The sequence below is a fragment of the Humulus lupulus genome, chromosome X, assembly GCF_963169125.1.
Source record: "Humulus lupulus chromosome X, drHumLupu1.1, whole genome shotgun sequence".
Taxonomy (NCBI): Eukaryota; Viridiplantae; Streptophyta; class Magnoliopsida; order Rosales; family Cannabaceae; genus Humulus; species Humulus lupulus.
Window position 1 is genome coordinate 93,908,686 of NC_084802.1, and position 26,213 is coordinate 93,934,898.

The 26,213-nt window shown below is 41.3% G+C and overlaps 1 protein-coding gene across 1 annotated transcript; it reads right to left on the minus strand.

Moving 5' to 3' along the window:
• Positions 1-24,036: 24,036 nt before the first annotated feature.
• On the minus strand, positions 24,037-25,400 carry LOC133804017 (transcription factor MYB44-like). The gene has a single exon (XM_062242161.1). The coding sequence runs from the start codon at positions 24,980-24,982 to the stop codon at positions 24,227-24,229; it is 756 nt and encodes a 251-aa protein (XP_062098145.1). The 5' UTR covers positions 24,983-25,400; the 3' UTR covers positions 24,037-24,226.
• Between the last annotated feature and the right edge of the window lie 813 nt (positions 25,401-26,213).

Here is a 26,213-nt window from a genome sequence, read left to right on the forward strand (position 1 = left end):
ATCCAAGCACCCTCGTGGAAATTGTTCACAGACGGTTCATCCAACGAATCCCACGCAGGAGCCGGAGTGATATTGATAACGCCGGAAGGGCATCGATTTCACTATGCAATCAGATTTGACTTCACTGCTTCTAACAATGAGGCCGAATATGAGTCACTACTCGCTGGATTGCGGTTAGCCAAGGATATGAACATAAAAGCGCTTAACATCTATAGTGATTCTCAGCTGGTGGTGAATCAAGTCTTGGGAGAGTACCAGACGCGAGGTTTGAAGATGGTCGCCTATCTGGACAAAGAAAAGGATCTGTTAGCCCAGTTCGATAGATACACTCTCCAGCAAGTACCTCACAATCAGAATTCCAACGCAGACGCTTTGGCAAAGTTGGCAAGTGCAAAGGATGCTGATACTCTAAACATAGTGCTAGTCGAGCGCCTGTCGGCACCAAGCATCCAAGCAGTAGAAACCACTCTGGTCATCCAGATGGAAGATACATGGATGGCACCATATGTATAGTATCTATCAAACGGCATACTGCCAGCGGACAGAAACAAAGCCAGGACCCTTCAGCGACAAGCTGCTAGGTATATCCTGGTCGATGGGATCCTGTACCGAAAGGGATACTCACTGCCACTCCTCAGATGTATTACAAAGGAGAAAGCCAAAGAGTTGTTGAAAGAGGTGCACGAAGGTTTTTGCGGGGACCACGCTGGGGGGCAGAGTCTGTCAAAAAAGATCCTAAGGCAAGGCTATTTCTGGGCAACCATGAATGAAGACTCAATAGAGTTCGTGCAAAGATGTGAAAAGGGTCAGAGATTTTCTAAAATCCCACGAGCAGCTCCCAACGAGTTAAAGCAGATGCAGAGTCCATGGCCCTTCGCAGTTTAGGGAATAGAACTAATCGAATCCTTGCCTACAGAAAAGGTGGTGTAAAGTACACAGTGGTTGCCGTTGACTACTTCACCAAATGGGCCGAGGCTGAGCCACTCGCAACCATAACGACCAAGAAAGTGCTTGACTTCAGAGTCAAAAACATCATTTGTCGATATGGATTACCAAGAAAGATCGTCTCAGACAACGGCACCCAATTTGACAGTGATCTATTCACGGACTTCTGCAAACGACATGATATTATCAAAAGCTTTTCTTCAGTCGCTCATCCCCAAGCGAACGGGAAAGTCAAAGCAGTTAACAAAACGCTGAAGGATACCCTGAAGAAAAGACTTGAAGAAGCTAAGGGAGCGTGGCCAGAGCAGTTACCTGAAGTCCTTTGGTCGTACAGAACTTCCCACCGAACAACAATAGGTCATACCCCATTTTCCTTGGCGTACTGGTATGAAGCTATGTTGCATGTCGAGTTAGATCCACCCTCGCACCGCAGATTGACATACGACCAAGACTCTAACAGCCAGCTATTGATAAAATCCCTGGACTCAATTGATGAAAGGCGTGAACAAGCCTAGCTCCGAGTATCTGCGTACCAATAGAAGGTCGCCCGGTATTTCAACTCTAAAGTACGAGAAATAAAATTCAATGTTGGAGATCTTGTACTTCGAAGAGTTTTCCTTAACACCCGCAACCAAGCTGCTGGAATACTTGGGCCAAATTGGGAAGGGCCTTACCAGATTGATGAGGTCCTTCACCCAGGCACTTATAAACTTACACGCTTAAATGGAGATCTCGTTCCTCGCTATTGGAATGTAGAACACCTGCGCAAGTATTACCAATGAACAATTCTTCTTAAAGAATTGGCTTGTATAAATTTTACTTTTTACAAGTTTTGAAAAAGTGTAAGATCTTATTGATCACTCATACAGACATGTTTAGTCCATTTATTACGAGAAATAAAAGGGATTGTGCTCAGCCAGTCATTTCTTGCCAACTATTGTATTTATTACAAGTATTTGCTCATTACGTGTGTTGTTTTGTTGTATTATAATTCTAATCATATTACTATGAGAAGTAATGTTCAAGCAGGTTCTGGTCAAGGCAAGTGACCAAGGACCTAAAGCTCCTCAATCACTTGGGGGGCATACAAGGTACAAGTAAGCAAAGCATATCGTTAAAAGGTATGTAAACACATGAGCAAAATAAGTGAAAGCATGCTAGGGCACTTAGAGTATTTTTCAAAATTTTGTTATTTTGTTAAATCAAACCAAAGTGCTATGTTAAGTTCGATCATGCGAACATATGTTATAATAATATGAAAATATATTATAATATCAAAACGAATCCTCTTACACCACGAGCAGTCATTACTGCTCGAATGTAATTGTTCAAGTAAAAGTAAAAGCTGCCCATGCAGCAACAAAAAATTATATTGTCTTTACATCATGACCCGTAGGTCGTGTAGTTAAAAAAATAAAATATAAGCAGAAAAGACTAAGGAGCTCAAGGATCCTGAGGAGCTGGAGGATCTTGGGGAAGGTTTTGATCGACGACGCCTGTAGCCTCGTTGTCTACCCCATCCATCCCAGCAGCCAGCAAGATTTCAGGGGAAGTAGGAACCCTTGACCTTTCTTCCTCGGCCAGCTGAGCAGCGCAGCGAGCAAGCTCGGCGTCTCTCGCATTCTCGGGAAGGTAGTCGAAGTTGGCACCCTGGTTATGCTTCCAGAAATCATAGAAGCATCGAAGAATGGCACTCTTGTACCTTTCCAAGTTGCTGGCGTTGGCTTTCTCCAACTCCTCAATCCGGCCCTCCAAGGTAGTAGTCTCCTGCCTACTCGTAACCAAGTCCACCTCGAGCTGTTGGGCCGTGCGGAAATTGAAGTGGTTGGACTCCTTAAATTGGTCCCTCTACTCACGAACTTTGTCCAGAGACCTCTGCTTCTCCTCCAACTCCTTAGCCAGTTTAGCCTTTTCCTCAACCACCACTGCCAGCTGTTCGACGTATTTTGCCTCGGCAGCTTTAAGTTGATCCTAATGCCATTGCTCCAAAGTCCTGGCCTGCTCGGTGACAGCACCCGAGCGGATACGGTCAGTAGTGAGGGTCAGCATGGCCTGCAGTTGGAGTAGAAGTTAAACTAATAATAAAATAAAGAAGACCTGTTTCCACAGAAAAAGATGACTTACATTGGTGAACTCGTTCAGGGTGCAGTTCAGGATCAGGTCAACATCCATCACCTCTGTAGCAGCCATTGCCTCTTGGCAGCGGTCGTGCTTCACAATCTTAGCGACCCTGTCCTTGACCAATTTAAAGGCGCGTTCAGTTATGTTGCCCCCCGTTGAAGCAGGATCGGCCTGCTGAGTTTGGTTGGTCGGGGCCGCGGGAGGTGGAGTTGATCCGGCTGGAGCAGGAGGAATCTGCTGCTCGCGAGGAGAGGATGGAGTTGTGGTGGTGGAGGGCCCATCCTCTGAAGGGCCTGCATTTCGAGCCTTCTTCGCCTGAGGTGCTTTGCTACTCTACCCGTGCTGCCTCTTGCTGGTTTTCTTCTTGCTCGGGGGAGCCGCGACAGCCTCAGGAGTGCTGTAAATGTCAAACACATTGACGGATTCCATGTATGAAAAAGAAGAACAATGTTGAACAGTGAGATAGCATAAATGACCAAGTATATTACATCAGAAAAAGAAGTAAAGAAAGATTGCAAAGTCAAATACCCGAGCTATTATTACTAGTCGCTATACTATAGACTCTACTCGTCTTATACTCACTCTTCGAAATGAAGAAGTCTGGACCTAAATTTGGAGCATATTTAAAATTGTCCTCCCCGTCGAATAGGTGACAGGGAATTAGCAAGTTATCTAAAATCGAAATAATTGTACCATTATCATCCGAAGACTCGTCCGAGTGTTCGACAGGCTCAGTGGTGTAACGACCCAAATTCGCTAATAAGGCTTAAGGGCCTTGATTAGTGTGCCAGGAGGGCAGGCTGGGATTTATGTGTGATTTTATGAATTAAATGCATGATTATGATTTAAAGCATGTTATTTGGCTATTTGTTTAAACTGAGATGCATGGCTATGTTTACTAGTATGCATATAGGCCCGGATCGTGTTAGAAGGGCATAATTGTAATTCTGGCCATGATGGGCATAACTGTATTGATATGTGATAATTGTATTCTGTGAATTGTACCGCGTGTGTGTGGTTTTATTATTGTGATGCACGTGCCGAGACGGTCCTAGAGAGCTAGTTAACTTAGATGTCACAACGGGATTTTGTACCCGGCTCGGGAGGAGCCTAGGGGTATCTCGGGAATTTTATGGCTAAGTTGAGATTTAGCGGGTAATGGTTATTGGAGATTTAGTAACCTGGGTAACCATTAGTTACTGCTGTGGGTAACAAGTTTTAAGGTAAAAAGTGGTAGAAATGAAATAGAAATGAAAAGACTTAAGTGTCCTTTGAGGTTTAGCTAAGGAGGATTAGTAGGAAAGGGTAAAATGGTCATTTGGCAAGGGTTATAGGCAATTCTCAGCTGGGTTTTTAGTGGGTCACGGTTTGGGCATTTGGGATATATGATGGCTTTGCTAAAATGAAGAGGAGGAGAGTTAGGGCAAGGAAGAGAAGAAGAAGAAGAGGAAAATGGGCTGAAGTGGGAGCTTAGGAGGTGAATCAAGGGAGCTTGTTGGGTGGATTCTCCACTTGAGGTATGGATTTTATGAGCATTTAAGTTTGATTTATGTTTTGAATTGTGAAATCTAGAGCTTGAGTTAGTGTGTTTGAGTTTCTGGTTTGAGATGCTGAAATTAGGAATCAAGGGGTGGATTCTTGAGTGTGTTGATGTTTTGATCTTGTATCTAGTGCCTATAGGTTGTTAAGTTGTTCATATGAAGCTTGGAATTGGTTTTAGGGGTTTGGGTATTGGTTTTGTATGATTTGGGATGGTTTAAGCTCGGAGAAAACGCAGGAGAAAACCCAGAATTCTGGGTCTGCGAAGGCGTGCCGCGACACAGGTTTTTCGTGCCGCGGCAAGGGAGCCTCTGTCTGATGGGTGCCGCGGCACAAGGTTGTGGTGCCGCGGCACAAGGCAAATTTCAGGGCATCATTTTTAGGCAATTTTAGGCCTTTGCTCCGGGGGTTCGGGGGATGTCTCCGGGGTGTTGTTTTAAGGTTTTAGAGGCCCCGGGAGTGTGGGATTGGTCCCGGGAAGTGGTTTTGGGTTGATTAGTAATGAGGGATGTTTCTTGTGTGTTGTGACTAGGTCCTTTGTGAGGCTCGTGCTGGAGGACCGTGCTCGCAGCTTTAGTGCATCAGGAGGCTCGGAATACAGGTAAGAAAACTATAACACCCGAGGTTAGGGCATGGCCCCAGATTGTATTATGTGCAAATGTTTAACCTTAAATGAATCATGATGTGTGTGAATGATTATTTCAAATGTACTATACGTGTGATTATGATGAAATGAGCGGCAAGGGCCGAGTACGGCGTAAGCCGGGGCGGCCGTGGGCCGAGTACGGCGTAAGCCGGGGCGGCCGTGGGCCGAGTACGGCGTAAGCCGGGGCGGCCGTGGGCCGAAAGTAACACCTAGCACATGGGATGCTATAATCAGGGCGGGGCCCGGTGGATACATGTGTTATGATATATATTCAGGGTGGGACCCAAGGGATACATGAGTTATCCTCGCGGTGAGAACCGATACCCCAGGGCTTTGGTAAGGGTCCTGGGGCGGCATGGCCGTGTTTGCTTAGTCTAATGATTGACTTGTTTATTTGTGGATTATCTGTTATGATAAACTGTATACATTGCATATGTTATGTTCTGCATGAGTTTTCTTGCTGGGCTTCGGCTCACGGGTGCTCTGTGTTGCAGGTAAGGGCAATGACTGAATCAACCAACCATGAGTACGGAGAGCGTGAAGCGGCGCGTACATGTTTGGCCTGCCCGACTGCTTTGGTTGGGGGTTTATTTGAAAATGGCTGTAATAATCTACGATTTTATGATTTATCAACTGTGAACTTATTTCAAGATGTAAATAGTTTTCAAACCTTATTTTGGGATCCCAAATGTTTAATAATAGAAGTTTTAATGAAATGACGCATTTTCAAAGATTACAGCCTTAACTTTTAATTAGTCACACTTTCGTTTCAAAACCTCGGTTAGCGGGATCTTTGCACACTGATTTGTCTTAAAACTCACTAAGTAACGGCTCTAAGGAAGTAGGGCGTTACAACTTGGTATCAGAGCGAGCCAAGGTTTATTGGTTCTGGAGATCGACCGAACATGTACGCTCGCTGTCAGTGACAAGCTCGACTCAGGGTTGGTTGGTATGATTAATTGACATGTCTGAATATATGTTTGAATGCCCTGTTTGCCTGCTTATCTATATGGAGCATGAGAAATGAGTTGACATATGCAGAAGATGCTGTTGGGCTGAGCCCTTTAGTATTGCATGTTGAGATTGATGCATGCTGAATAATACTATTATGCATATGGATGAATATTGGCATAATGGTTTGAATATTGAGTGTATGTGGTTAATTTTCTGAATTAAATTCATAAGTTTATCCGTTTATTTGCTTGTATGAAGCATGTTGAGACCTGGATATACTTAGTGGTGATAAATCTGGTAGCTAAATGTATATCATTGTGGATTTGAGCTAGTATATGCTTGTGTGTGCATTATACCTGTGGATATTTGGACCTAGTGGTGGGTTGGTTCAGAGTATGAACCACAGAGTTCAGGAGTTGGTCGGTTTTGACGGATGAATTCGAGTTGTTGGTTCCTAGAAAGGTTTGGGGACCTGATATTGTGTTGAAAAGGGGGTTTCTAGATGTAAGTTGGATTTGAGATCTCCAGTTATCCCTGAGAGCAGCAGCAAAGGGTCACTAGTGTGTGAGTTAGCTGTGGAGTTTGTTAGTTGAGATGGGATAGAAGAACAGCGGATTCTCTGGGGAGATGGTTGAATTAGATGTTTTAACAGTAAGGTTACCGGTGATGGTTTACTGTGAAGTATGGACAGATAAGGGTACTATATGAAAGGCGTATAAGGTGTTATCCTCTAGTGTTGAGGAAGGTACGAGTTGACAAGGAATTTATCAATAGATGAGCTGAGTTAATTCCACCCTTGGTTAAGAGGACGAGAGATCCTGATTAGGGGGTTATGTTAAATGTGGAGGTAGAGAGTTTCCTGGAAGTGATACTCGGGCTGAGGTACTGGTTTATTGGGTTGGAAAGAACCTAGATGATGAATGGTTAGAAGAGATTTTAAAGACATGATTAGAACCGTGGAGACGGGCAAATGTGTAAGTCTGGTTTGGACTGTTAGGGGTAACAACCGCATAGATCAATGGGTCTGGTGAATTGGATAATTCATTTGGGAATTTATACTGGCGGATGTACCGGAATTGGATGACGACCCATTTAAGGGCATGAGATCTGGAATAACCTAAGGCATTTGGGCTGCTTTGAGGAAAGAGTTTTTGGTCTGCATGTGGATGGCGGAGAGGGCCATATTGTTTGAGGAACTGATGGTTGATGTATAGAGCATGAGTGCTAGAGTCGCAAGGGCGGTGCTTCCTTTGATGGAATTAGCAAAGATAGATTCGTGATAATCAAGTTGAAAGAACCCCGGATAGGGTTGTGGCTTTTGGATTGCCAAGAAAAAGGGGAAAAGTCTGACTGATAAGACGGTACTTTTGTTGATAGAACGCAGCGAGGTTGGATTCTCGATTGTTGAGATAGAAGGACCCCAGACAGTGCTTGGGCACCTAATTTGAGATTTGAAAGAAGCCTGATTGAAAAGGTAGATATCGAGATGGCGACAGGAACCAGGAGGTTAATTGGTATGCATATGAGGAAGAGGATGCCACCTGAGAGGAGGTCAGGTGAGGGCATGACTTCTACCTAGAATGACTCGAGATGTTGGGATGGATTTCCCATGGTGAGGGAACGGAGAACCAGAGTGCAGCGATACATTCAAAGTTCGAGGCCGAGTCCTCAAGGGTGAGTATGTATCTGACGAGCTTATGCTTTGGTCATGTAGCGAACTGGAAGGATTCGGTGTTTCGAATGCTCCGAGAGGGTGATGGACATAGAGAGGGTGCCTCTATGGTGCCATTCGAGAGGCTGAGGACAGTGATACTTATTGAGAAGGAATTAGAAACTCTGGCAGATGGATTGTTGAGGATATCATCTGGAGTACGTAAAGGAGACGGAGCTGGTCAGTGGGAAAATTACGTGGGTATGTAAAGAAAGATTTAGGGGAGACTTCAAGGTCAGACTACAGATAGGGTTGGTATAAAGAATGTTGTAAAAGACGGTCTTGGCCGACAGAAAGTCTATCGAAGCAATTAATGGAATCTGGGCGTGGTATAGCCAGTGTGTTATACTGCGGGGATTGCTAGTATCATCGGGTTAGGACGAAAAGTACAATGTTGGATACAAGATGGGACGATGTCCCCAAGAGTTGATCTACGACCTGGTTATTGCCAGTTGGAAACCAAGGATAAAGACTTTTCGTGAATTGATTAGGTTGCACGGGGCAGGGTGTAAGGAATTGGTAACAAGGATTCTGGAACGGTTCAAGCTGCAGCAGCACAGGTAAGTTCTTTAGACAGAGAATGCATGAACGGTGTGGGCAAGTTCCCTTCAAGTTCACGAGCAGTACATATGGATTACTCCCAGACAGAAATGGTGAGCAAGTGACTATGAGAAAGACGTTTGTACCCAGAAGGCGAAGTCACAGGTAAGGTTCTACGGAGTGTTAGTTTGGATGTCGTCAGGAGTTCTCAGATTACAGCTGCAAGAAGAAAGGACAGGTATGTGAAGATTTGATCTGAAGTCACAAAGAAGCTAATGAAGAACGTCCGAAGAATTGAAGGCATAACAAGACTGGTAAGCGCGTCATCTATTGCACAAGCACCTCCGGAGACAACTACATCAGAGGCGAGGGGAACAGTAAACTCGAGGTTAGACGGACTGAGTGGTATCAAATCAGAAAGAAATTCAGAAGACAAGGTGTGATTGTTTAGTATCTGCTAATGCGGGAGTATGCGTGTGATTTGGTTAAGTAAAGAGCGATTTCATAAAAGACCTGATCCATGGTAGGGTTATGGAAATGTGGGAGTGCATCACGGATTGTGCACGCCCAGGTGCAGTTGGCGCGAGGGTGGATCGAACCTTGCGGGAGGCGACAGAATGGATCATGGTTGATACACTTGGAACGTTAAGTCGACTGTTGTGTATGGCATAAGGTACTTGAGTTTTGGGTATTAGTAAGAAGGTTAACGTTGAGGCCCAGTTGTGGTGAAAAGTAACAGACTGATGATCAGTGTTTGAGTCTCGATTGGACGAGGGGAAATTTAATTGGAGGCGGAACTCCTAGCGGTAAGGCGCGTGTCAGTCGGGGAATAGCGCCATAGATTATATTGGGGTGGTCAAAGCAACGACTGAGATCGGCATGATGTTAATAGGTAAGGGTTAGCTGGTGAGTGTCACTGAGCTATGGAATCCGAAGTGTTGACTTGAGTTGAAACAGGGAAGGACCCTGTCATGGTGGTACAGTAGGATACCAGGAATGGATGAAGGATCCAATTAGATTTGGTTTATGAACGAGAATTCTGAATGGATATCATTCCACCTCCTAGGGTACGTCGTACCGGGAGGGTCGAGCGGGTGCCGGAATATAGCGTTTTCCTTTGGACCCTGAGGGGTTAGGTGATGTGGTAGTGTATCATGGGAATAGACCACTTTAGACCTTGAGTAAATTGTTTGGACATGAAAAGTTTTAACTCAGTTAAGGGAGTTAATGTTGTTGGGTCAAGTGAACTGGGTTCGAGATAGAACGTCGATGATACGGAATTGAGAGCCTATAGTATTTTAAATGGTTGGAATGGATTTAGAGGACAAAAAGAACAGAGTGGGAACCTGGAATTGTCAGTTGATTGCAAGTGAATTGGCAGTCTGAAAGTTATTAAAGATCTTAAAGAATTAAGCGCTGAGTAGGCGAATACTTGAGGTATTAAGCGAAGTGTAATCCCTGACGAGTTAGTCGCGGTGGCAGTTGTTGGTGTCTTGTTAATGTAACGCATAATGAATACTATGGGTTGGCTTTGGTTTAGAGAGAATGCCAGAGAGGTTGTTGGAATCCTTAAGGCAGGAGTGTCTGCATATTCGAAAGAATAAAGAGCAGGTAAATTGTTAAATGTTGAGGAAATAAAGTTCCGGAAGGAAATATTTGTAGCTCTACGTAATAGCAGACGAGGATCTGTAAGGTGTTCAGAGAAAGAAGGGAGAGTTCTGACTCTTATTTCAACATGAAATTCAGAAGTTGTACTAAGGGTTAGGCCAGCGGGGCCTATAAGCTGATCCCACCTAGTAGAGGTGATGAATTGGTCAATGAATTGGCTATCGAGAAGACAATGAATTAGTAATTGTAATCTAGGCAGACCCTGAAGTTTCAGAAGGGTTGCGGGGTAAGCAAGAAGCTATCGGGAGCATGGCTATTAGACAAAATCTTGAGGGGCAAGATTGTTACTCCTGTAAGAGTGTTGTTGAAAAGTAAAGTAAAGGCGGTGGACCTTGGAAGTTATGGTCAAAACTGCGGGTTTATTGACTGGTGTGTTTGGATAAATTTCGAGGACGAAATTTTTATGAGGAGGGGATAGTTGTAACGACCCAAATTCGCTAATAAGGCTTAAGGGCCTTGATTAGTGTGCCAGGAGGGCAGGCTGGGATTTATGTGTGATTTTATGAATTAAATGCATGATTATGATTTAAAGCATGTTATTTGGCTATTTGTTTAAACTGAGATGCATGGCTATGTTTACTAGTATGCATATAGGCCCGGATCGTGTTAGAAGGGCATAATTGTAATTCTGGCCATGATGGGCATAACTGTATTGATATGTGATAATTGTATTCTGTGAATTGTACCGCGTGTGTGTGGTTTTATTATTGTGATGCACGTGCCGAGACGGTCCTAGAGAGCTAGTTAACTTAGATGTCACAACGGGATTTTGTACCCGGCTCGGGAGGAGCCTAGGGGTATCTCGGGAATTTTATGGCTAAGTTGAGATTTAGCGGGTAATGGTTATTGGAGATTTAGTAACCTGGGTAACCATTAGTTACTGCTGTGGGTAACAAGTTTTAAGGTAAAAAGTGGTAGAAATGAAATAGAAATGAAAAGACTTAAGTGTCCTTTGAGGTTTAGCTAAGGAGGATTAGTAGGAAAGGGTAAAATGGTCATTTGGCAAGGGTTATAGGCAATTCTCAGCTGGGTTTTTAGTGGGTCACGGTTTGGGCATTTGGGATATATGATGGCTTTGCTAAAATGAAGAGGAGGAGAGTTAGGGCAAGGAAGAGAAGAAGAAGAAGAGGAAAATGGGCTGAAGTGGGAGCTTAGGAGGTGAATCAAGGGAGCTTGTTGGGTGGATTCTCCACTTGAGGTATGGATTTTATGAGCATTTAAGTTTGATTTATGTTTTGAATTGTGAAATCTAGAGCTTGAGTTAGTGTGTTTGAGTTTTTGGTTTGAGATGCTGAAATTAGGAATCAAGGGGTGGATTCTTGAGTGTGTTGATGTTTTGATCTTGTATCTAGTGCCTATAGGTTGTTAAGTTGTTCATATGAAGCTTGGAATTGGTTTTAGGGGTTTGGGTATTGGTTTTGTATGATTTGGGATGGTTTAAGCTCGGAGAAAACGCAGGAGAAAACCCAGAATTCTGGGTCTGCGAAGGCGTGCCGCGACACAGGTTTTTCGTGCCGCGGCAAGGGAGCCTCTGTCTGATGGGTGCCGCGGCACAAGGTTGTGGTGCCGCGGCACAAGGCAAATTTCAGGGCATCATTTTTAGGCAATTTTAGGCCTTTGCTCCGGGGGTTCGGGGGATGTCTCCGGGGTGTTGTTTTAAGGTTTTAGAGGCCCCGGGAGTGTGGGATTGGTCCCGGGAAGTGGTTTTGGGTTGATTAGTAATGAGGGATGTTTCTTGTGTGTTGTGACTAGGTCCTTTGTGAGGCTCGTGCTGGAGGACCGTGCTCGCAGCTTTAGTGCATCAGGAGGCTCGGAATACAGGTAAGAAAACTATAACACCCGAGGTTAGGGCATGGCCCCAGATTGTATTATGTGCAAATGTTTAACCTTAAATGAATCATGATGTGTGTGAATGATTATTTCAAATGTACTATACGTGTGATTATGATGAAATGAGCGGCAAGGGCCGAGTACGGCGTAAGCCGGGGCGGCCGTGGGCCGAGTACGGCGTAAGCCGGGGCGGCCGTGGGCCGAGTACGGCGTAAGCCGGGGCGGCCGTGGGCCGAAAGTAACACCTAGCACATGGGATGCTATAATCAGGGCGGGGCCCGGTGGATACATGTGTTATGATATATATTCAGGGTGGGACCCAAGGGATACATGAGTTATCCTCGCGGTGAGAACCGATACCCCAGGGCTTTGGTAAGGGTCCTGGGGCGGCATGGCCGTGTTTGCTTAGTCTAATGATTGACTTGTTTATTTGTGGATTATCTGTTATGATAAACTGTATACATTGCATATGTTATGTTCTGCATGAGTTTTCTTGCTGGGCTTCGGCTCACGGGTGCTCTGTGTTGCAGGTAAGGGCAATGACTGAATCAACCAACCATGAGTACGGAGAGCGTGAAGCGGCGCGTACATGTTTGGCCTGCCCGACTGCTTTGGTTGGGGGTTTATTTGAAAATGGCTGTAATAATCTACGATTTTATGATTTATCAACTGTGAACTTATTTCAAGATGTAAATAGTTTTCAAACCTTATTTTGGGATCCCAAATGTTTAATAATAGAAGTTTTAATGAAATGACGCATTTTCAAAGATTACAGCCTTAACTTTTAATTAGTCACACTTTCGTTTCAAAACCTCGGTTAGCGGGATCTTTGCACACTGATTTGTCTTAAAACTCACTAAGTAACGGCTCTAAGGAAGTAGGGCGTTACAAGTGGCCTTCTTTTTTCCTTTCCCCAATGGGGCCGAGGGCCTCTCTGCTGGAGGAGTGCCAACAGGTTCCCTGAGCATGACCCCAGTCGGTCTCCTTCGTGGAGGTGACGCTGGAGGTTACTGCTCGAGTTGCTCCTCGGCAATGGCACTCCCTGCTGCTGGCTCCCTCATGCCCTGATGAGGGGCCAAGAGGCTAACCAACCTAAGGTTAGCCTCTGTAACCAGATGCTTGACGCTTTTTTCTATGTCAGTCATGCTGGCTAGGAGCACCGATCTCAACTCCATGTCCGGAGTTGGGTCTGGTCGCAGCCATGGGCCTGGAAGACATTCACAGTTTAAGAAAATGTGGAGGAGAACACTAAGTGAAGAAGTAACAGCCAGTGATACAAAAGTTTTACCTCCTTGAGCGAAGGCTAGGTTGTCTGCGATCATGTCAGTTGTGAGGAAGTACTCCTGGTAGTACCTCCCCATATTTGATATATGGGTGGTGTCATTCAGGAAGGTGCGCCCGGTTTCCTGATGACAGAAGTGAAAAAACCCCGTGCCTTCTTGGTTGGGGTTAGATTTGATGTCGAACAGGTAGTTGACCTCATGAGGCGTTGGCACGGGCCATTTCTTGTGGTTGTACAGGATATAGAGTGCAGCGAGCATCCTATATCCGTTTGGGGTTATTTGAAAAGGGGCAACTCCGAAATAGTTGGGCACCCCCTGGAAAAATGAGTGAAGAGGAAAGGTAGCCCCTGCCTCGATGTGAAACCTTGAACAGGCGCTGAAGGCGCCTCCAGGTAGGTTCGCCCTTTGGTCTTGGTTAGGTCTGACTAGGCTCACCCCCGTGAGACCGTACTTCCTGATATAATTGGTGATCATCTTGATCGTCATTCTGCTTTCAAGAACTAAATGCCACTCAACATCTGGCTGCATGGCATGTCGGGGTCGAGCGTGTCTTTGGATGTTGGGGTCAAGAGCATTTTCGTCTCGATCACTGGTCGAGGGCTTCAGCCCTAAGAGCAGGCTGATGAGAAGGATCGGGGGTTCTCTTTTTCTGGGCTTTGGTTTTGGTGCGAGCCATATTTTGAGTCAAGGCAGGTGAAGTGTTTGGATTGACACGAGAGAATGGGATGTCAAGAATTAGTGATGATGGTTGCTCTTCGTCCTCGAGCAGTTGAGCCAATAGATCATCGTCTATAGGTCTTTCTCCTCCCCACATATCTTGCATGTAAACTGCGAATAGAGAAATGAGGAGATAAGACGCACAGCCAGGGAGCTTATGTTGAAAGTTGGAATAACGTTGCTCGCGTCTACGACCAGCAGCATTCTAACGGAAACACTAAGTTCTATGCGAGCAGTTTGAAAAATAGATCAAAAAGTGGAAATAAAAAGTTTTTGGAAAAAAGCTTTTTCGACTCCGAAGGGGCGGGAAAAACCCAGTTTTTCAGCTAGCCTAAAAATCGAATTTTTACTTCGATTTTATGCCCTAAAATTACGATCTTGACTATCAAACTGGCTCCTAACTCCTACAGAGCAAAACTACACTACCCTATCAAGCATCAATCAACATTCCCACAATCCTCATGCATTTCTATCCAAGAACACAAGAAGTTTCAGAACTCAAAACAGTCGTATAGCAGTATGCATGGCATGTCAAATGGCTTAAAAGTTGAAGAAATTTACCTGGATGAAGGTTGGAGGTTCTGAAATGGAACGACTTTGGGCATGCGAACAAAGGATCCTTAGAACAGCGACGAAAAACCTTTGAAGTTTTGAGCTCTGAGATGGAGTTCTTGAGGGTTCTTGGCAAGAAAATGGTGAGTAAAAAGTTAAATGGTAAATGTGAGGATTATTTATAAAGGCTAAGATATGTTGAAAAGGGGTAATCATGAGTTACCTTTTTCAAGGCATGGGGGAGTGTAATAGCCATCAGAGGGATTACTTGGAAACCGAAAAGGTGTGATTAGACGTGATTAGGTCACAGTTTTCGAGAACGCACGAGGGGCTCTGACAAATTTTGTGGGGCATATGAAAGGTTAGTTTCCTAAGTTTACTAATTGCTGGTCACAATAAATAAACTTGGGGGGCAAATGTTTACCCAAAAAACAATTGTTGATGACGTGGCAAGAACTTTCGACACGTGGCCGACATGTGGCAGAGATGCTGCTCGCCTATCGACCAGAGATATTTCCATATGTGAAGTTCAAGTTTTATATACGACCAGCCTGGTTGTATACTCCGTTTAATTATGAGTAAATATGTACAGTTGTAATGATATCCGAGAATATCTCCTCATTATGACTTGAAGATCCATTTATTAAGGAAAGATATGACTAATTGACTCATGTAACCCACCTTGAGCCTATAAATATACAAGAAATAGCTCAAAGAGGGATCTTTTGATCTTTTTCCGAATTACATTACTATTATCCATCGTTTGTATTGTTTTCTCCTTCTAAGGTCTGTGAAACTCAGGAACCCTAGTTCTTTGATCATACCTTTGAAGCTCAATATTAATAATAGTATCAAGTGGACGTAGGTCATTACCAATCACTGGGGCCGAACCACTATAATTCCTTGTGTTCTTTACTTTCCATTAGATTGTTTTTTCAAGCTTTGTACTATTTTCCTGTCGTTTATCTGACTCTGTGTCATTGACCAAAACGAGGGTCAACACTAATATTAAACAAATTAATACGAGATAGCCTAAAACATGTTTCTAAAATTGAATTCAAAGAGAAACAAATAATAGAATACTTACATTATACGCAGTGAAATTAAAGAGTCCTTCCTTCAGTTCCTATAACTCTTGTATCCTCTCTGTCACGGAGTATTATCAAGAAACTGAACCGATCTTCTATTTTCTTCACAATCTTCCAATGTATCCTTAGAACCACCTAGACTAGTGTGGGCAATTCTCAACACATGAGATAGATATAGAGAGAAGAAGAGAAAATAACAAAGAGGCTTTGAAAAGGACTTGTGTTTAGAGAGAATCTAAAACTATCAGAAAACCAGTGATTAAACTTATGTTTTGACTTCTCTCTAAGCACTCCTTTTATAGACTCAATTAGTCCATCTAATTTAATTAAAAAATCAATAAAATAATAGTCATTTTAAAGCCCTACGTCGAAATTATCATGGGCTTTAGGCCCGTGAAATTTCCCATTTGATTATAAGCCCATTGGACTTAAAATCAAGGCCTGTATTATTTTCTATCAATTTTATTAATTAAATAATTATTTAAATCCTTTATCAAATTAATTATCTATAATTTTAACCTTGATTTAAACTTATTTATTAATTTAGATACCAATTTATCTTAATTAATAAATCTGCTATAATTTCTCTTTTCTTCTCAAAATTACACAACTCTGTGAAACTATCTAAAATTGACATGGTCAACTTTGATAATTCTAATTGATGATTAAATCAATTAATTGAGACTATCTAGATGATTTTATCCAAAATACAATGGGGACAATGGGCCTATGAAATCAAGCTCCAATAAGTTATCATAAATCTAACAAATAAATTTACTAACTTATTAATTTCTCGTGGCTCCACTATAGACTCGGAATTGCACTCTTGAATTCATAGAACGCTCTATAACAAATATAGATACGCTATTAATTATCCATTGTTACAACCATAATTGTCACTCAATCCTCTATAGACGGTCTACAATGAGATAGGACTAAAATACCGTTTTACCCCTCATTGTATTTTATCCTTAAAACACTTAGTTCCTTGTAAATGATATTTTAGTAAACTAATTTAATTATTGAAATGAGATCTCTATCATTTAACACCTTGAACCAAACTAAAAGGAAACCATCGTTTCACTTCTGCATCAGAAGCTATAGATGTTCATTTCTATGATTAACACTCCCACTCAATTATACTACCGAGTTCCCAAGATGTAAGTATGGGCTAGTCCGTAGGGTAAGCTAGTAACGAACAAGTCAAATAACTCAAATAATACAATCAGTTAGAATACTAACCACTCAGAATTGAGATTGAATTGACCTATGGTCAACTATATGATATGACTAGAATAGATAATAACGGTATGTTTACTTATCTTATCAACTGTCAATATCGGTCCATTCTGATGCAACAAATACATCCGATCTTATCTACTTTGGTAATGTTCTGGAAAGAACATAACACTGTAATGTGTAAGTAGATCATATCATAGATTGGCAAGTCAGTGTAAATCATGTGCACTGACTATTCTTAGGACTAACTTATTTTGAACATATAATCATATTTATATTCCACTGTGATTACATCACTATAAATAAGATTAGCTATATGCTCGGGATTTAATAGAAGTTTATATTAAACAAATAATCATGAAAATAAAACATGTGAGCAAAGTGATTGACCAAGTCAAAAAAATGATTTCTATTCTTTTATTGATAATAAAATGAGATTACAAAGAATTTGGGTTTTAATTAGGGCATAAAACCCCAACAAAACGATGGTTTCCTTTCAGTTTGGTTCAAGGTGCAAAATGATAGAGATCTCATTTTAGTAATTGATATTAGTTTACTGGAATATCATTTACAAGGAACTAAGTGTTTTAAGGATAAAATACAATGAGGGGTAAAACAATATTTTAGTCTCATCTCATTGTAGACCGTCTATAGAGGATTGAGTGACAATTATGGTTGTAACAATGGATAACTAATAACGTATCTATATTGCTTATAAAGCATTCTATGAATTCAAGAGTGCAATTCTGAGTCTTTAGTGGAGTCACGAGGAATTAATAAGTTAGGAAATTTATTTGTTAAATTTATGATAACTTATTTGAGCTTGATATCATAGGCTCATGGTCCCTGGTGTACCTTGGGTAAAAATTATCTAGATAGTCTCAATTAATTGATTTAATTATCAATTAGAATTATCAAAGTGGACCAGGTCAATTTTGGATAATTTCACAGAGTTATACAATCTAGAGAAGAAAAGAGATTTTAGGGCAGGTTTGTTAATTAAGACAAATTGGTGTCTAAATTAATAAATAAGTTTAAATCAAGGTTCAAATTGTAAATAATTAATTTGATAAAGAATTTAAATAATTATTTAATTAATTAATCAAAAGAAAATAATACAGACCTAGATTTTAAGTCCAGCGAGCTTATAATTAAATGAGAAATTTCACGGGGCTAAAGCCCATGAGAATTTTGACCTAATGGTTGATATTATCTATTATTTTATTGATTTTTTAATCACAATAAATGACCTAATTGAGTCTATAAAAGGAATGCTAAGTGAGAGTTGAAAGATGAATATACATAAAGACTTGTTTTGAGAAGATCAAATGATCTAATCTTGATGCTCTAGATTTTAGATTCTCTCTATAGCATAAGTCATTTTCTAAGCCTCAATATTATCTTCTATTCTTCTTCTCTTTGTATCTATCTCATGTGTTGAGAATTGCCCACTCTATTCTAGGTGATTCTAAGGATACTTTGGAAGACTGTGAAGAAAATTGAAGATTGGTTCAGTTTCTTGGTGATACCCTACGAAAGAAAGGATTCAAGGTTAGAGAAACTGAAGGAAGGACTCATTCATTCCGCTGCATATAATGTAAGTGTTCTTATCATTATCTCTATTTAAATTCAATTGTAGAAACATGTTCTAGGTTGTCTTATATTAATGTGTTTAACATATGATTTACATGAAAATAATTAAGATCCTATATAAGTTTTCCCAACTGCGAATACCATCACTGATGGCATTTGAAGCCATAACTATTGTTCGTCATTTGGCCATAAAGTTCCCCTCGTCTTAGGGGATATGCACATTAAGAAAGGATCAGTTTGCATCCAGGGAATGCTACATCATTTCCATGAAGGGAAAATCACAACCCGGGCAACAAGCCATGGTGATAATTGAAGAGAATGAGGAGCCTCAGGAAATGGTAATTGCTGAAGAGGCGGAAGAACCTTAGGTGGCAGAAAAATGAGGTCGCCCAACCAGATGAAATAGACCCAAGGATAGGTGAAGACCGATTTGAGCTCCAGGCTTTAGAGGAGCTAGAAGACATAAATCTTGATCCAGAAAAACCTTCGAGAATGGTAAGGATTGGAAAGAATATAGGAGTTGAACGAAAGAAGGAATTGTTCGAGTTTCTGAGGAAAAACCTCGACGTCTTCACCTAGTCACACGAAGATATGGTGGGAATCAGTCTGAGTGTGATTATGAACACCCTAAACTTGGACAAAAACATGTCTGCACAGCAGCAAAAACAAAGGCTATTGGGGAAGGAGCGAGGAGAAACTTTAGGGGAAGAAGTTGCTAGCCTACTGAAATGCAGATTCATTAGGGAGGAAAAGTATCCGACCTGGATTGCCAACCCCGTTCTGGTTCCAAATCCAAAAAAAAAATGGAGGACCTGCATTGACTTCTCTGACCTCAACAAAGCCTGTCCAAAAGACTATTTTCCACTACCAAGAATAGATCAGCTAGTTGACGCCATGGACGACCACGAGCTCATGTCCTTCATGGATGTGTATTCTGGATATAACTTGACCGTGATGAACCCTGCGGACCAAGTGCACACCATCTTCATGACTGAACACAATGTACACTTCTACAAATCCATGCCATTTGGGCTAAAGAATGATGGTGTCACGTCTCAGAGGCTGGTCAACAAAATGTTTGTGGACTATATAAGGAAAAACATGGAAGTGTATGTTGATGACATGCTCGTCAAGTTAAAAACTGCCAATAACCATGAATCTGATCTGAAAGAATGTTTTGGCATGCTGAGAAAGTATGATATGAAGCTGAACCCCCAAAAATGTATCTTTGGGGTCTCGTCGGGGAAATTTCTAGGCTTCATAGTTAACTCAAGGGGGATCAAGGAAAACCCTGAAAAAATCAGATCGCAGTTAAAAATACTGTCGCCTAGGTCGCGGAAAGAAGTCCACAGCCTAACTGGAAAATTCATGGCCTTAACTCGATTCATATCCAAGTCCATGGACAAATGTCTCCCCTTCTATAATCTGCTCATGGGAAATAGACGATTTGAATAGGTAGAACAATGCAAACAAGCATTTCAAGTTCTGAGGAAGCACCTGGTTGAACCCCCTATTTTATCAAAACCTATTGCTGGGGAATGTCTATACCTATACCTTGCAATAACAGAGAACATGGTTAGCGCTGTGTTAGTTCGAGAAGAAAATCGGGTGCATAAACTAGTGTACTATATAAGTAAGAAGCTTCTGAGAGCTGAGTCCTGATATCCTTTGATTGAGAAGCTTGCGTTTTTCCTAATTTTGGCCTCGAGAAAGCTCAGGTTGTATTTTTAATCCCTCACTATACACGTCTTAACCAATCAACCTTTAAGGCAGATCTTGCAAAATCCTGAAGCATTGGGACGTCTATTGAAGTGGGCTATCGAGCTCAGCCAGTTCAAGATATTGTACAAGCCATGGACATCAATAAAGGGCCATGCGCTCGACGATTTGGTAGCCGAATGTAGCAGGTTCCAGAACGAACCTATGAAGGAACCGGTACAAAAATTGTGGAAACTCTTAGTTGATGTATCATCCAACGAAAATGGATCTGGACCTGGAATAATCCCAATGACACCTGAAGGACATCGCTTCCATATGGCTCTCTAATTCGGTTTGACGCGACCAACAATGAAGCGAGGTATAAGGATTTGTTGGCTAGAGTTTGGGTAGCAAAGGAGCTGAAAGCGAAAGAAATTCAACGCTTCAGTGATTCTCAGCTTGTGGTTAATCAAGTGTTAGGGGAATATCAAGCCCAAAGAATCAAAATGGTAGCTTGTCTAGCTAAGGTAAAACTTGAGCTATCAGAATTTGAGTTCTATTCCATCGAGCAAGTCCCTTGCGAGCAGAACACCAACATTGACGCTCTAGCCCGACTCGCCACCGCCAAAGCAGCGGACACATTGAGTGTGGTCCCCGTAGAATTCTTAGAATGGTCAAGCATAGAAGAGGAGCCGAGAGGGATCGAAATGATTCGTGAAGGACCGATCTGGATGGCCCCAATAGTAGAATACCTCATGTCTGGAAAAATTCCCAAAGACCACAAGTACGCACAAAAATTGTTATGCCAGGTTTCGAGGTATGTTATAGTATAGGGGATTCTGTACAGTCGAGGTCATTCCATGCCTCTTTTAAGATGCGTTCTGCCCGAGGAAGCGTAGGCTATCCTTAAAGAGTTCCACGAGGGATTTTGTGGAGACCATGCTGGGGGGCAAAGCTTGGCCTTGAAGGTTCTAAGATAGTGTTACTTTTGGCCCACACTAAAGAACTCGACCTCATATGTCCTCGAGTGTGACAAGTGCCAACGCTTTGCCACCATTACTCGAGTTGCACCCATGGAGTTAACCATGATTTCCTCGCCCTGGCCATTTGCTATATGGGGTATTGACCTGATTGGCATGTTGCCTATTGGCAAAGGAGGAGTTCGCTACGCGGTCGTCGCAGTCGACTACTTTACAAAGTAGGTTGAGGCCGAACCTCTGCGACTATAACCTCGAATAGAGTATTGGACTTTGTAGTGAAGAACATAATATGTCATTTTAGACTCCAAAAGAAGATCGTGTACGTCTAACAACGGAGCTTAGTTTGATAGCGATCTTTTCATGAATTTCTGCGAGAAATATGACATAATTAAGAGTTTCTCTTCAGTGGCATACCTGCAGGCCATTGGGCAGGTCAAGGCAGTAAAATAATCTCTTAAGGAAAGTCTAAAGAAAAGATTAGAGGACGTTAAAGGCCAATGACCTGAATAGCTCCCACAAGTTCTCTGGGCCTACAAGACCTCACATCGAACCTCCCCTAGGCATACTCCCTTCTCTCGAACTTTTGGAAGTGGAGCAATGCTCCTAGTCGAGGCTATGGTGACATCACACAAGCAGAAAACCTTAACGCAGGAACGAAATCATGACCTGCTTAATGCATTTCTAGACCTAGTTCAAGAACGACGAGAAGAATCTTAGTTGCAGCTCGCCCATTACGGTAACGTCTCAAATTTGCTAATAAGGCCTAGCACATTGATTAGTGTGTCGGGAGGGCATAACTTGATTTATATGCGAATTATGTGAATTTAATTGAATATATGTGGCATATTTGAATTATATTGTGACATGAATATTTATGCATGTTTGTGTGTATTAAATATGCACGTGGACCCGTTTTCGTTAATAATGGCATTTTTATAATTTTGGCTCGTTGAGAGTATAATTGTAACTATATGTGTTATGTGATTGAGACCACATTATTATGTGGATATATTTGTGATATTCGGCTTGAGGCAATCCTAGTGAGCGAGTTAGCGGAAAATTCACAACAAGGATTAATACCCGGCTCAGAGTGAGCCTAGGGGTACTTTGGTAACTTAGTACATTACCGGGGTTGATCAGGTAATGGGAATTTATTTGGTGATTTTTTGGGAGATTAGAATTAATTGGGAATTTACAGCGTTATTTGAGGTTTAGCGGGAAGTAGTGCAAAATGACCGATTTTCCCTTGGAGGTTACCTTTAAGGTTAAGAGTGTATAGGGGTGAGTTGGTCATTTGAACACACAATTAGAGTAGATGGAACCATTTACTGAGGGTTTAGTTATTCACGTATAACATTAGCTCTCCCTCTCTCCTTCTAAGTTATCTCTCAGCATAGGCTAAGTATCTCAAGCTAGTGAGTGTGGAATTCTTGAAGCTTTCAATCTAGGGGTGCTCTGAGTTGGAATTGAGGTTGTGGTTGAAGACTGGAGGCTGCTAGGGGCGTCATCGAGCCAAGGGAATCAGAGTTTCTGACAAATTCAGAGGTATGGAGTTGTAACCCTGGGATTTATTTAAGTGTTCTTGGTAAGTGTTGTGTTTCAGTGTTTTAGGGTGTTTTTGAGGTCTTTGGCTGTTGTTTCCTGAGCGTTTAAGTTGCTAAAGGCGTTCAGAGGTTGGAAAATTGTAGGAAAGTTGTTGAATTGGATTTTGGAATTAGTTTGTCATTTCTGAAAATCATAATTTCTAGGTTCGCTGTGTTGCGTCGCAGCGTTGTTCCTAGAGCGTCGTGGCCCGTATGAACTCAGGGGCTAGGGCGGTTCTCTGAGTCGCCTTAGCGTCGCAGTGCTGGGTGGGCTGCGTCGCGGCACTTGTCCAGGGAATTGATACACCAAAAATTATCCAGGTACTGAAAACACGAAGGAGTGTACGGTACACCATTTTTTACGGGTGCACTTTAAATTTTCTCAATTCCTATGAGAATCCCCTATCTATCTATATAGAAGAGTTCATGTCTTCAGGAGGTTTTCAAAAGATCTATATTCGTTAATCCTCTCACTGATCCATCGCAGACACAAATTTTGATCCTCCATTGAGTATTGTTTCTCATCGCATGCACTTTCAGGAAAGAAATTTATCATTATTTTTTATATATGTTTATATATAGTTTAGCCTCTATGGATAGGGCTGATTCTGTTTCCGGCATGTAGAGAAGTTATAATCCAAATTTTTTTATATGACGTTGTACATTGTAATTATAGTAGTCACCCTACAAAATTTTAGGAAATTCTAAATAATTTACAATGCCCAAACCAAGATTTAAACATTCAATTAAATGCGTGTCTTTTTTTTATACGCGTGCAACTAAGTATTTTGAAATTTAGTTTTTGACATTATAAAATATTTAGAATTTTTTAAAAATTGGCGGGCTATCTACTATAACTATAATATATACATCATTATATAACAAAATTTGGGGTATAATTTCTATAAATATAGAATTTACCTATAATTTATAAATAAATAATATAAATCTATACATTCCTACAAAAATATTTTTGTATCAAATTTTAAAATTTAAGATGGGCATGGATCAAATATTGAATACTTAAAAAAAAAATGTTCTAAATTTGTTAATTCCTTCGGCCGTATAATCCAAATAGCAGGCACTTATTTAAATAATCGAAATACCACAGTTCACGCCTTGCGCAGTTTGTAGCATTCTACAAACAAATAAAGATAATTTATATTTATAAATTTCAAATTTTCCAATAAAAAAATATTTAAGCAATATTTCATTTATATATATATATATATATATATATTGTTAGAGGAGGCGAAATTATCTAAAGGTTGTAGTAATTTATGGCTTAATGGTTATCTCGTAATGTTGCTAGAATCTTATCTGGGTACAGGCTGTAATACCATTTCGAGTAAAATCAGCAAATTTGAAAAGTAATATTTTTCTTTTCTTTCTAGTTTTTCTTTTTTAAATTATTAATGCAAACAAATATTAACAGAAATTCAGCCACGAACGAACAACAATGTGTGAGAGTAACACACATCCACAATTCCATAAGGAAAAAAAATTAAATAAACAAAAAGCTTTTGATTATTTTTAGAACTATCGGAAGCCAGAGTTATCAGAAAACGTCGTACTCACATACTCTCGTACTTCCCTCGCAATAACATCTCTCATCACATCCCAAAACCCCGCCGGAAAACTCTCCCTCCGCTCCTCCTGCATTACATCTCCGCCTACTCCCGGTGGAGCCAGAGTCAACGTGGTCAGCGGGTCATCTTCTAATGACAACGGCGACGACTGGCCGTTAACATTATTATTCATAATACTATTAGTGTTGGCACATGGCAGCGATCCATTGGGCTCACCCCTAAAACCGGTTCCACAAGAGATAGTATTATGATTATGATGATCCTCGTCCTCCATCTGATGCGCCTCTCGAACCCTCCGCTTCAACGTCGAGTTCCAGTGGTTTTTGACGGCGTTATCGGTCCGACCCGGAAGGAGCCGGGCAATGGTGGCCCAACGGTTTCCATACCGGGCATGAGCGGCTAGTATGGTCTCATCCTCGGCGACCGAGAAGGGGCGGTGCTCAACACTCGGGCTGAGTTGGTTGCACCACCTCAGTCGGCAGGACTTGCCGGACCTACCCTTTATGTATCGACTTATCAAAGACCAGTTCCTGGGTCCGTACCGGTCCACGAGGCCGGTAAGAATCCGGTCCTCCTCAGTGCTCCATGGGCCTTTGATCCGCTCCGGTTTGTTCCCGTTTCTCGGTACCTTGTTATTCCCCGAAGATTCCGAAGACGAAGAGTCCGAAGATGAAGTAGTGGAAGAGGAACACCTATTATAATTCATTGCTTCTATTTGCACGTGCAAGTCAATAGATATCGATATAATAAATAGTACTCCCAGTTGTTATAAATACTAGAACTGATATACAGAGAATGAGAGAAAAGAATGAGTGAGCTTTGGTTTATATATATAAGAGAGAGAGCGAGAGAAGAAGAAGAGAGGAAGATGGGGGCGCGGGAATGGGTGCATGAACTTATTTGGTTTCCCAATAAGGTTTAGAGAATTAAGGAAATTAGATATTTTTATGTATAACCTATGTAGTAATGAATGGGGGAAGAGGAATGAGGGAACTTCCAGGAAACTGGGTTTTGTAAAGTGGGTGGGAGGGAGTACTTAACTGCACCATGTACTGCATAGATGCGCACAATCTTATTCTTTTTGTTAACAAAAGAAATAAAAATTGGTGTCGCGGTCGCGGTTTCCGTTTGATTCTGCTTTGTTGTCTTGTTTTACATGATACAAGTATACAAGAGGCTTAAGGTGCCTAATCGATGTGATGTTTGTTTATTTTGTTACCATTTACGTGACATTTTTATTTAACATAATAATGACCAATGATCACTATGTCTTAATTACTATATAATATACATATATATATATGTATATATGTTTAGTGCAGATAAAAAGTGAGAAAGATCATGATTAATTTTCATGTCTTGCTAGTGAAACTTGAAATTTGTAGCTAACACATATATGTATTAATGTGCAAGTAAGAGTTTGTTAAGTAATGTTATATTAGAGCATGCAAAAATAGTTTGTTAAGTAATAAAGTAGTGTCGAAAAATCTTATATACCAGGCCAGTTTCATATTACAGATGATGATTTAACTTGAATTAACTTTTCCTGATGAACTATTCATTAGTGTATGGTAGATCCTTGAACTAATGAAAGGGTAAAATATATATAATTATTTTATAAATTAAATACATTCAACAAATTAATTTTGTAGTGATATATAATATATATAGTACGGATCGAGTGTATTAATACATGTCACTTTAATAGGGTAATATTGTTTGTTCTTCTCACACTTGAAATAAGAAAGCATATGGGAAATAAGTAAGATAGACCGTTCTCTACCCGAACCTCAGCTATTTTTCTCATCCCTATTTCACATAGAAAACCAACCTAATATTATTCTTAATATATTATGGGCGAGAATTTATACTTCCTTGGTAAGACTAACTAATCGATTAGTGAGTACTTTATGTGCTACTCTTAATTAGGCTTATAT